The sequence below is a fragment of the Schistocerca piceifrons genome, chromosome 7 (assembly GCF_021461385.2).
Source record: "Schistocerca piceifrons isolate TAMUIC-IGC-003096 chromosome 7, iqSchPice1.1, whole genome shotgun sequence".
Lineage (NCBI taxonomy): Eukaryota > Metazoa > Arthropoda > Insecta > Orthoptera > Acrididae > Schistocerca > Schistocerca piceifrons.
In genome coordinates, this window is record NC_060144.1 from 185,232,273 (window position 1) to 185,244,852 (window position 12,580).

The 12,580-nt window shown below is 39.2% G+C and overlaps 1 protein-coding gene across 1 annotated transcript in view; it reads right to left on the reverse strand.

Moving 5' to 3' along the window:
- Positions 1-12,580, reverse strand: part of LOC124804865 (zinc finger protein 330 homolog) — a 77,691-nt gene that overhangs the window by 9,478 nt on the left and 55,633 nt on the right. Inside the window, exons 3-6 of the mRNA XM_047265228.1 lie at positions 12,243-12,393; positions 10,416-10,647; positions 5,262-5,426; positions 1,308-1,409 (exon numbers count right to left, since the gene is read on the reverse strand). Coding sequence (XP_047121184.1) covers positions 1,308-1,409; positions 5,262-5,426; positions 10,416-10,647; positions 12,243-12,393 — 650 coding nt within the window. The remainder of the gene's footprint in view (positions 1-1,307; positions 1,410-5,261; positions 5,427-10,415; positions 10,648-12,242; positions 12,394-12,580) is intronic.

A 12,580-nucleotide genomic window follows, 5' to 3' on the forward strand; every position in this document is an offset into this window, starting at 1 on the left:
TACAGACACCTGTAAACAGTTAATGTACATTAAAACTAAATGTGAGTTCATGTGTATCGGAAAATACATCTCAGGGCAGATTGGTTTATTTAAAACTAAACATACCATCATCAAAATGAAAGTATTGTATTCCAGAAGGGCATACCAAACAGGTGTATGTCACTTGTGTACAGAGATTCAGTACTAGACATTTGGGGTAAGCTCACATTGAAACCTCTTCACACTTTGAAAAATTTCTCCTACAATTTACTTGAAAACCAGTTCTATATGAAACAGATCTAGAGTGTTTGTGGGTTTTACCACAAATTAAATGTTGAAATAGTTTATGGAAATCATACTGGATGTAATTTAATGTCTACAATGAATTGTAATGTGGCAGCTGCTTGTCACTCCAGTTGAAAATGAAAACCACTTACATTGTGTACTGTTAAATTTTATGGCAACATAATGTGTGACATTTCTGGAAGCAGAACAGTGAGAGATGGTGGACACAGACCCACTTTCCCTTGACATCAACAGACAACCAATAACTGAGATAAATTATGTCTTCATGGGTAGGTGTCAGAATCCAAGGGTTCATCCTCTATTCTTACTGCCCTTAATAAACTTTTAATCTCTGGCAATGCTTTGCACATGTCAAAGATGTCAATCTGCACAATGATTCTGGCACACAATTTACAATAAAGGCATTGACTAGTAAAGAAAAGTGGAGATGAAACTAAAATTTAGTTTGATGACTGTCTGTTTTTAAAAACCTGATGTGCATTTGATGGTCTACGTGCCATGTGCATTTTACAAAACTTTATCAATGTACAGAACTACTACATTCTGGAATGGATACGCCCAAGTTTGTAACATTCTACAATAGTATTCACATTGAATCTGACCCACAAACTTTTGCTCTTTTGTCATGTCCATAAATTCTGTAGCTGCTTTTGACTCAATGCAGCTGCCTTTTTTTTTTTTTTTTTTTTTTTTTTTTTTTTTTTTTTTTTAGAAACAGAAGAAGACAATAACTGTATCATTGTTAACTAGAACGTGGTTAGCAAGGGCCAAAATAGACAATTATACACAGTTCTACACAGCATGAAATAAGGTGGGGGGTACTATCTCACATTCAGCTCCTTACTTATTCTTAAAAAAAAAATGGCAGTATTACTTTTCACAAAAATTCACTATCTATAATGTTGTGTTAACAGTAAAAAAATTCAAAAATTGTATTCATCTGAAATTGCAAATAAAACTGAGTTTTGCACTAATTTTTATACGTAACAAACACCTACACCACAAATAAAAGAATATTTTACCTTCAGTATATCCACCGTAATAACCATTTCCTCCTTGAGTACAGTCTCCATCATCATCTTCGTCAACAGCTTGACTCTGCCGACCAAATTTGTGGCTTCTCGCTGAAAATACACCAATTTTCAAGTTGCATTAAAAACAATGAAAGAAGCAGAAAACAGTTCCCACTAAGAGAATCAGATGGGGAAAGATATATTAAACAGGAAAAAATCTCATTTAGCCCCCCCCCCCCACACACACACACACATTGATAAAGATGTTTTAAATTTTGTCTTCAGGTTCTGTGGGACCATCTGAGACAAAGTAATGGGACAAGTCACTACATATAAAGCTCAAAGAATGCTAAACACAACTACAATGTAGAACAAAAGAGGTATCCTGGCTGCAGAATAATGTTATCCCAGTTTAGTGCTCAGCAGTCCCTATACACTGTATAAGGATTTAACTTTACATTCCATCAAATTATTTTCTCATATTCAGAAAACAAAAAAGAAGTCACAGAAGTGACTAATCAATATCATTTAAGTATAAATAAAAGATATAAACCAGGGAAGCAATGCTGTCAAAGCCATTGCCCTGTCCCCCCCCCCCCCCTCCCCCAATATTATGAAAAGGATAGACTGCTACTCACTGTACAGGTGACATGTTGCGTGCAGACAGCTGTTGTGCCACTGGGAGGCACAGTTTGGTAGTGAACATTCATTCTGATGGACAGATGGATGGTCATCATACCAACATAAAAATCTATACTTTTCTGCAACTCAACGTGTTCACCTTTACAGTTAGTAGTAATCTACCCTTTTTATAGTATTTTTGACATAATAAGTTTAGGTATGTAGGGTCTTAAATCTAAGTTGGAGGAACACTGCCATGGTGCGTTCACACAGAATAGAGAATTGAATGTCACAATGACAGTTGCATCACTCTCTCTCCAGTATTTCTTGGTGTCCTTTGTACGACGACGATTATCCCCTGTGATGTCCTTCCTTTATTCAATTTCAAGATATATCCGTGTCCATAATATCACAACATTTGACCACATCCTTGCTTGAGTTGAGGGAGCTGTGCATCTCAAACCCAGCTATTATTTTACTTCCTTAGAAGTTCCACCTGCTTTGACCAGTTAGTTTCAACCAGCAAGGAAACATTTTGCAATCTTTCAGTATACTTTAAGGTGCTAGCAAGCCGTTCTAAACCTTTATGAATATAGAAAGTGGATACTTTTTCTAAAGTCTCCTTCCTCTTGATCACTTCGACACATTAACACATTTTGGCTTATGACTTCTTGAGCCCCGTCACTAAAGATGACATGATTATCAGGAGTACTAGCCTCTCTCGGTCTTTTGGTTGAGTGTGTACACCCACTGTGTTCTATTATGTTGTGGATTCACCACAGCGTCTGCACGAACAGCTAGAGATACAAAAGTCCACCCAGGCAGAGCCCCACTTGCCTCAGCAGGCCTCATCCAACTAAGGTGCAGCAATATCCCTAGGGATCGCTTTCTAATGACCATTCTACCTCAATGGCCATTCATCTCACCAGCAAGCTGCACACTTTGAGACAGAGTTTTTTCGTAAAGGTTTTTATCATCCTCATGACCCAGGCAGGTAAGCCTGTGACACACAATGTTCCACCACCACACCACATGGCGGTCGCTGAAGCTTGCCTGTAATTACTGTTATAGAGGACTAGCAGCACTCGCCAATACCCAGCTAAGGAAAACCAGGACTGTTAAACTCGTACCCAGCCAATGACTATGTGCACCCTGAGGTGTCCACCATGTAGCATGGCCCGGCTGGCACATGTGGCTTGTTGAGTGACACAGGCATGGCAAGCATCAACCTCCAGTGATTGTGTAAGTCACAGTTAAGCTGAAACTGTTTCCTACCGTTAGCAACAAACTACATTGAGAAGTTAATGTACTGGAAAGAGAGTGAGAATTCCAAGATCTTTTGAAAGTCTACTGCAAGATGACCAGTTACCTACTTTAAACAATATTCTTACAGCTTACTTCTGACAAATAAATACTGTATTTAGTTTAGATGCACTGCCTAGAGGTCAAGTCCATAAGAGAATGGGAAACGAAAATCTGCAAAATCATCTTTTAGGTCAAATCACTGAGAGATGCTTCTACAAACTGACCTGAGCTCCTTGGTTAGTTTGTCGGTGTGTTGACTATTTTAACTTTTTATCCAACTGAACCCAAGGAACATCAATATGGAAAGGATACATTGTCACTCACCAAATACAGGAGACAATGAGCTGCAGACATGCACAATTAAAAAGACTGCCACAATAATTGAGCTTTCAGGCAAAGTACTACTTCAAAAACACACACACACACACACACACACACACACACACACACACACACACACACACACACACAGAGTCTCTGTCAAGAACTTTTTGAAGATGAAACCACTTCAGCTGTATGTACTTAATTTATAAGCCTTATCAGTTTTGCAGCGTTAAAGCTGCATCATGAGGTGCAATCTGTACAAAGTGACAGACAAGAATTCATGTAAAGCAAGAAAACATAAAAAGTGAAGAGATTTACAGGATGAACATAATCGCAAAATCAAATCAAGTTCTGATCAAAAAAGAGACTGAGATGACCCAGTGCTCATAGTTTCATGCTAAGCCTTAAAATGGTTTTCGATTGGATTACCAGTATCTTTTTCAAACTTTTTCAGGTACATGAAGAACTGGTGCTGATTACTTTTAAATAATCCCATAGATGATCATATACGAACCGTTTCTGACCACTTTTTCGGTATATGGTGACCAGTTAGCTCACCTAGAGTGGTGAGAAGATTATCTGCCCACTAGTTTGTTAGTATGAAGTTCTCACTTTAGCTTCTGTTCTTCGTAGATATCATAGGACCATATCACAGGAATGTTCTGTGTCTTTGTATGCTATTTTATAACTGATGTCCACTACACAGCAAAAAAATTGCTGATTTTGAATGCTGGGCCATCTCATTCTCTTTTGTAGTAGAACATGATTTGATTTTCTGAGTACATTCATCCCATAAATCTTTTCATTTTTTTTCTTGCCTTACATTAATTAGTTCTTGTCTATTACTTTGTACATATTGCACCCAATGATGTAGCTATAATGTTGTGAAACCAGCCAGGTTTATAGATAAAATGCATACAGCTGAAATAGTTTTACCTTCAAAATGATATATCCATGCTGTGGCTGCCCTGAATAAGAAGGACTTTGTCCAAAAGCATAATTATTTTAGCAGTCTTTTTCACTGTGCTCATCTGCGGCTTAACAGCTCCTCCATGTAGTGAGTAGCAATTTATCCTTTCCATATTATTGTTATTCCATCCTGGACTCCCCAGTGTTTGATTTTTGACCCAAGAAACTTTACACAGGGTGTTTCATTTAGTGTCTGATCATTACTGTCTCTCATTAATGCTTGTTTGGAAACACTCAGTATGAGCCTTGTGAGCTTAAGATTTAAACTGTTACTTGTGAACTACTTGTAGGCACGTTCAGCTATCATGTGAACTGCGCCTGCTAAGGTTGAATCTTAACCTTGATTAGCACACTTGTGTCATCACCAAACATTACAGTTTTTGAACTGTCCTTTAAAGTCAATGGAAGCTCATTTATGTAGGCCACAAACAAAAGCGGTAATTCTTGCCTGTGACACAATTAGACACACTGATTTCTGTTATGGCATAATTGCAATAATAATTTAATTTGCCAAGTAGAATTACATACAATGTAACAGCTTTAAAGCAATTACTACACAAGGGAGAAGACTACAGTAACACTCTAATACCTAAATAGATATTCCACATGTTGAAAATCAATCAAGTTCATACATATACGAAGTTATGACAAAAATATTACAGGTCAGACCACACATTAACCAGGTCTGTCACAGTTATCCTTAAAGTTAAGAGACATTACAGATAGCATATACATCATACTCACTGGACATGCTGAGATCCTTGGTCTGAGATGTTTCATATCCACACTTTGGGCATGGGATTGGCTTGTTCTTCTCATACTTGAAGCCTTTCCTCCTAACATGATCCTCACAATAGCAGGTTTTACAGCGAAGACATGAATACTGTCCCAGTTTATTGCACGACTGACCTAAGAAGCAATTAAAACACGCATATTTATCACTCTTAATATTTTCTCCTCTAACACTCAAATCACTTTCCTCAACATTGTTAAAAGCAATAGATTGCACATGATAATCAGTTGCAATGTAATGTATTAATTTTGTGTAACATATTTGAGGATTGACACCACACCTTCTTGTAGATTGGTCTTTATTTGAACACTGTTACTGTGGCTTTTCATGAAGCATTCAGTAATTTGAATAAATGAAACAAACACTACAAACTTATTAACATATTTGCTGAAATTTATAATAAAATATTTGTTTTCTATTATTCGGTGATTACAGACATAACATTCGTTCTCTCAATTCTGTGTAAAGATAAAACTGTTACTGTGATGATACAGATACAGACAAAGGTAAATGGTAGAAGACATTTACCTCTTACTTCTAATGGTGTATCATACATCAACACACATGGGTATATGGAATGCTATTCAGCAAGGTAGGAAAAGATAGATTGTTACTTACCATAAAGATGACATGTTAAATTGTGGACAGGCACAATTAAAGGACACTTACACCAAAGCTCTCAGCCACAGCCTTCGTTGGAAGAAGAGTAACACACACCATTCATTCACACAAGCACGCACACCTCACACACACATGACCACCAACATCAGCAGCTCAGGCCAGAATGTCTGATTCTGGTCCAAGTTGCTGAAGTTGGTCATCATGTGTGCGATAGGTGTGCCTGCTTGTGTGCTTGAATGGTGTGCATCTTGTGAAACACAGCGCCCTTTTCATTCATACGATATGCTGTGAACTATCAGAGCAAGACTATATTGCAGACACTCAACTCCTAAATTTGAGTGAAATCATTTGAAACTGAACCATAAAGTATAATGTTTTAAAGAAAGGCATCAGCACACACAAAACAACTTCAAATACATGAATGGCTTTACGAGTTTTTGCTTGTAAGTGGAACCCTGTAATTGTCCTGGATGGCTAGTTTACCAGGGATAAAAATAACATACAGAATGTTCCAGAGATGTGTAATACAACTAATCCTGTTCTCCATGTGCATAAATGCTGTCAAGAAGAGTGAACAGCTGGCAGGCTGTTTGTCGATGGCACTGTTGGCATACTGAAACATGCTGTCAATGTGACTGACTTAGGGATTCATGACGTCATGATAACTTTGACAGAATTCAAGTCTGATGCAACAGTGACGAAGCTAGTTAATGCAGATGGGTAAAAGAAACATTTGTAGAATATTCAAATACATAATTAGTGGTATGCTGCTTGACTGTCAGATTGATTTGACATTTTGGTGAAATTTTACCAAATACAAATTGGAATGGGCAGTTATCAGCTGTAAGGAAAGCAAATGACCCGACTACGTAGTTGGATAGATAAAAATCTATCTACCATGTGGTGACAAGGTGACTTTTGTTTTATGCGTGTTCTCCTGTCCCCACTTGGCAAGTAGAATTTTTATCCATCCAGTTACATTATATTATTAAAAATGACTATGATTTATTGGGAGAGGTCTGAGAAACTGAATGGCACCTGTAAAAAAGACCACATAAGGACACTTGAGTAAAGCATTCACATTATTACTCAAGTGTTTGGGATTCCACTAGTCCAAATTAAAGGAAGAAGTCAAAAAGTATGAAGTATGCTGATAGACTTGTTACTGAATGGTTTTAGCTGTATAAGAGAGTTACACCATGATGTCTTTATAGAATGAGATTTTCACTCTGCAGCAGAGTATGCACTGATATGAAACTTCCTGGCAGATTAAAACTGTTTGCCGGACCGAGACTCAAACTCGGGACCTTTGCCTTTTGCAGGCAAAGGTCCCGAGTTCGAGTCTTGGTCTGGCATACAGTTTTAATCTACCAGGAAGTTTCATATCAGCACACACTCCACTGCAGAGTGAAAATCTCATTCTGGAAACATCCCCCAGGCTGTGACTAAGCCATGTCTCCGCAATATCCTTTCTTTCAGGAGTGCTAGTTCTGCAAGGTTTGCGGGAGAGCTTCCGTAAAGTTTGGAAAGTAGCAGATGAGGTACTGGCAGAAGGGAAGCTGTGAGGATGGGGCATGAGTCGTGCTTGGCTAGCTCAGTTGGTAGAGCACTAGCCCGCAAAAGGTAAAGGTCCTGAGTTCGAGTCTCGATCTGCCACACAGTTTTAATCTGCCAGGAAGTTTGATGTCTTTCTAGTTTTTCTTAACACTATGCCATCTGGTGACATCACAAAGGTGTTGTGCGCGAAATAGCAGTCAATGGCTGGCGACACCGCAGTGGTGTTGTGTGCATGGTGTCACTCAGTGGCCGGCGACAGCACGTTAGTATCTTTTGCATTCTGTTGGTGTTTTGTTTAGGTAACAATAAGTTACACATGTCAACATGGTTTTTGTTTTTATAAGTACACGTGCCCTTTCATCGCAGCAGACGAAAGAGATGATACGATTATTTACGATGAATATGCGCACGTCTTGTCTGGCATTCTGGATGATTTGGCTGTTTGTCAAGAAGACATTGGATATCAAAAAAATTGAAAGTGAAGCAGAATCGTCTGAAGATAGTGAAATATGTTCAAGAAGAATTCAGTGAACGCTACAGTAGCCGACTCACTCGTATGAATCAGACGAAAAAGACAATGCACAGTGGTCAGACTGATTTACTGAGGACCAATAATAAATTTGAAGGAACTCCGGGTCCAAACATATTTCCCAAAGATACACAGAGCATCGACGATATCGTAGAATTATATAATGGGAACAATCTATTTGAATATGTTAGCAACAAAACAAACGAGTACTACTGTCAAAACTGCAATAGAAGGAAACCGGATAAAAAAGTGCCAAATTTGTTGATGTTACAGAACCCGAACTTAGAAAATGGTTTCAGCTTTCTATCCTTATGGAAACAGAAAAAAAAAAAAAAAAAAAAAAAAAAAAAAAAAAAAAAAAAAAAAAAAAAAAAAAAAAAAAAAAAAGGGCAAGGATCGATGATTACTGATGAATGAATCCGTTGATAGACACACCGATATTTTGCAAAACGATGTCCTGCAACCGATTCAGACAAATATTATCATTTTTGCATTTACTGACAACAATAAAAAACCAGATAATGCTGACTGGCTTTACAAAGTGCAATTTGTAATTGATTATTTTCCCAAACTCAAGCAAAAAGTGTTCCGAGCTGGAAAAACATACTGCACTGTGGGCAAACTTAAGGAAAAAGTGTTCTGAGCTGGATAAACAGCCACAAACTGTTTTGCACAAATGTCTTATGTGCGTTTTCTATTATTGGTTGGTAAAAAAGTGAAAAGTTGTCTCTGCTTTGATCAGACTGGTTTCCAGCATACGGACAAAATAAAGTTTAATAAACCTAGGAAGGAGTAGGTTAGAATAAATGAATTTGCATTCACACTGTGCTAAGTCTACCATTAGACCATAAGCAGATACAGCACTAGAGCAGCTTTAACATGAAACCACACAGAAACTCCTGTGTCCCATATTGTTGCAGATCACACAGAAAGCCAGACTTACGATTCTGAGAGATGACAAAGTTTAATAACATCTGAAATGAACAGCATATACATAGTCATTGCAACAGCCAGCCAGGTTTCATGTCAAAGACTATACTTTCATTCCATCTTCTAACACAGTTCCAACTGGTAATGTAATTGAACCTGAAATAAAAACTAGAAAATCTCAAACTACATTATGTGATCAAAAGTATCTGGACACCCACCAAAACATTCATTTTTCATATTAGGTGCATTGTGCTGCCACCTACTGCCAGGTACTCCATATCTGTGACCTCAGTAGTCATTAGACATCGTGAGAGAGCAGAATGGGTCGCTCAGCAGAACTCATGGACTTCGAACGTGGTCAGGTGATTGGGTGTCACTTGTGTCATACATCTCTACGCGAGATTTCCATACTCCTAAACACCCCTAGATCCACTGTTTTCAATGTGATAGTGAAGTTGAAATGTGAAGGGACATGCACAGCACAAAAGCGTACACTCTGACCTCGTCTGTTGACTGACAGACTGCCGACAGTTGATGGGGGTCATAATGTGCAATAGGCAGACATATATCCAGACCATCACACAGGAATCCAAACTGCAACAGATTCCACAGCAAGTACTATGGCAGTTATGCGGGAGGTGAGAAAACTTGGATTTAATGGTTGAGTGGCTACTCATAAGCCACACATCTTGCCAGTAAACGCCAAACGATGCCTCGCTTGGTGTAAGAAGGGTGAACATTGGATGACTGAACAGTGGAAAAACGTTGTGTGGAGCGACGAATCACAGTGCACAATGTGGTGATTCGATGGCAGGGTGTGGGTATAGCAAATGCCCGGTGAATGTCATCTGCCAGTGTGTGTAGTGCCAACAGTAAAATTCGGAGGCAGTGGTGTTATTGTGTGGTCGGGTTTTTCATGGAGGGGGCTTGCACCCCTTGTTTTTTTGCATGGCACTATCACAGCACAGGGCTACATTGACGTTTTAAGCACCTTCTTGCTTCTCACTATTTAAGAGCAATTCAGGGATGGCTATTGCGTCTTTCAACACAATCGAGCACTGTTCATAATGCACAGCCTGTGGTGGAGTGGTTACACGACTATAACATCCCTGTAATGGATTGGCCTGCACAGAGTCCTGACCTGAATCCTACAGAACACCTTTGGATGTTTTGGAATACAGACTTCATGCCAGGCCTCACCAAGCGACATGGATACCACTCCTCAGTGCACCACTCCGTGAAGAATGGGCTGCCATTCCCTAAGAGACCTTCCAGCACCTGATTGAATGTATGCTTGCGAGAGTGTAAGCTGTCATCAAGGCTAAGGGTGGGCCAACACAGTATTGAACCAGCATTACTGATGGAGGGTGCCACGAACTTTTAAGTCATTTTTAGCCAGATGTCTTGATACTTTTGGTCACATAGTGTACGATAATTTGACAGAAGAAATATGAAATCATATACTTACATTTAAAGTTCTCCGATTCAAGAACCTGGCATGATGCTTGGTGCTCAAACTGATCATCTTCACATAAGAAGCTGCCACAGAATGAACAACAAAAGATCCGCCCACCATGATCCCAAACACTTCGTTCACACTCAATGCAAACGGCATCCTGTAGTGGACATGTGCATGCATGTGTTGTGAGGCAACGCCGCCCATGGCATACCCATGCCTCACAAAAGTCACAAATGGCTCCCTAAAAACAAATATGAGTGAAGACAAATTTTTTTACAGATGAAAAAATTATAATGAAAATGATCAACAAAATGTAACTGCAATTAAATAAAAGCAATATGGAAAGGATACATTACAAATTACCACACTGAGGAGGCATCATACACAGGTATAATGAAAAAGACTGCTAAAATATTAACGCTTACACACACACACACACAAATTATGTTCCTCCATGACACTAGTTTGAAAAAAATAGTACTGCTGCCAGAGTGGCAGTTGCGTCATGTGGTGTGCATAAAGGAAGAGAGAGCTGGGAGGCAGGGAAAGGGGTTGACAGTGGGAGACTAATGGCTTCGAGGGAGGTGGCTGGTTTTCCAGGTAGGAATGTGCAAGAGAGATGAAAAGTGCATGGGCTAGGCATGTGATGCACATTTGTTAGAGCCGGTGGGGAGCAGTGCACACTGAAGATGAGTTGAGGAAATGAACTGGAAAAGGGGGAGGGGGGGGGGGGGCTGGCAGGACAGAGGAAGGGGAAATTGTTGGGTGAAGCGGGTGGTGTCACTTGGTTACTGAAGACAGAGCAGGATGATTACAGGAGGAACAGGTGAGTTGCAAGGATAATTTCCATCTGTGTATTTCAGAGAAGCTTTGTTGATCATCTGGTGGCACAACATGCAGTCGAAGATAACATGCTCAATTTCTATTGTTCCCTCATAGCCCAGATCATCTGGATCCTCCCCTCCACCACCAGCTTCTCTGAATTATGCAGATGGGGGTTATCCCTGCAACATATCCATGCTCCTTTAATCTTCCTGGCCTCAATCGCTGGTAACTCACTGTTGTCACACCATCTACACAACAGTTTCCCTTTCCTTTTCTCTGGCCTCTCGTCACCCCCCCCCCCCCCCCCCCACACACACACACACACACAATCTCTATCTCGAAAAAGGATTAATCCAAAAGTTAGCAAGTTTTCTTTCCTTTTTGTGTGTGCCTGTCAATGATTCTGGTTTTCGGTGAGTGGTCCCTTTACACCACAGTATTTACATTCTACTAAACTTTTCTACAAAGATATTTCATCTGTTTGTCTTTTAACAACTTCCTAAGATTATCATTTTTGTTCTGCCTGAAAGATACACGCAAAGTTCTCCTTGCTGAAATTTCCTCTCTGGAGGTCCAATATCACCTGAACACACTTCCTAACAAAGCAATCATTTTGAAAATGGTAACAAGGAAAGCACTTGTCACTAGGATGTTTCAATTAGAAGTAACAGTATTTGTCCGACAGGCTGCAGAATAGGTAAAGATATGCCTCAATTTATGTGAGCTAATTGATGTCTATGACCATTAATTCAAGCACAAGAAACTAATCCTATAAGCTGCAGATACAGTCAAGAAGCACACACTGTGACATCCTTCACTGCACTTTTAATCTTGCTGTTGCTTGTAAATTATATGCCTGACCTCATTCTTGAATTTTAACATTGTATATAACTTAACCAAAGAATATAAGGACTGACCAGTAAAAAACAGTTTTAGGAATCTCTGAGAATTAAGCAACATATGAAATGTTCCATAGGACATTGTGTTATTTGGAGAAACAGAAAAACTTACCACCATGCCAAGGCCAGTTGTGAAAACTCCTGCGTGACGTACAACACAATCTCCAGTCTTGAGCATGCATTTTACTTTTCCACATTGGGCACACTGGGGTAGTCTCTGGATACTTTGACAGAAGTAGCAAAATGCACGGTTTTTCTGTTTCCTATAAAAAAAAGGCAAATTCATAAATTCAAAATTCACTAGCAGAAGCAAGAATTTCTCATTCTAGACAAATTATGGTCCGATACATTCTCATTTTTAATTTCTCAATCACATAGCACTGAAGTTATTATCACACAGACTCTGCAAACTCAGCAGTCCAGTTCTTTAACTGGAGTTATGCCTGTTTT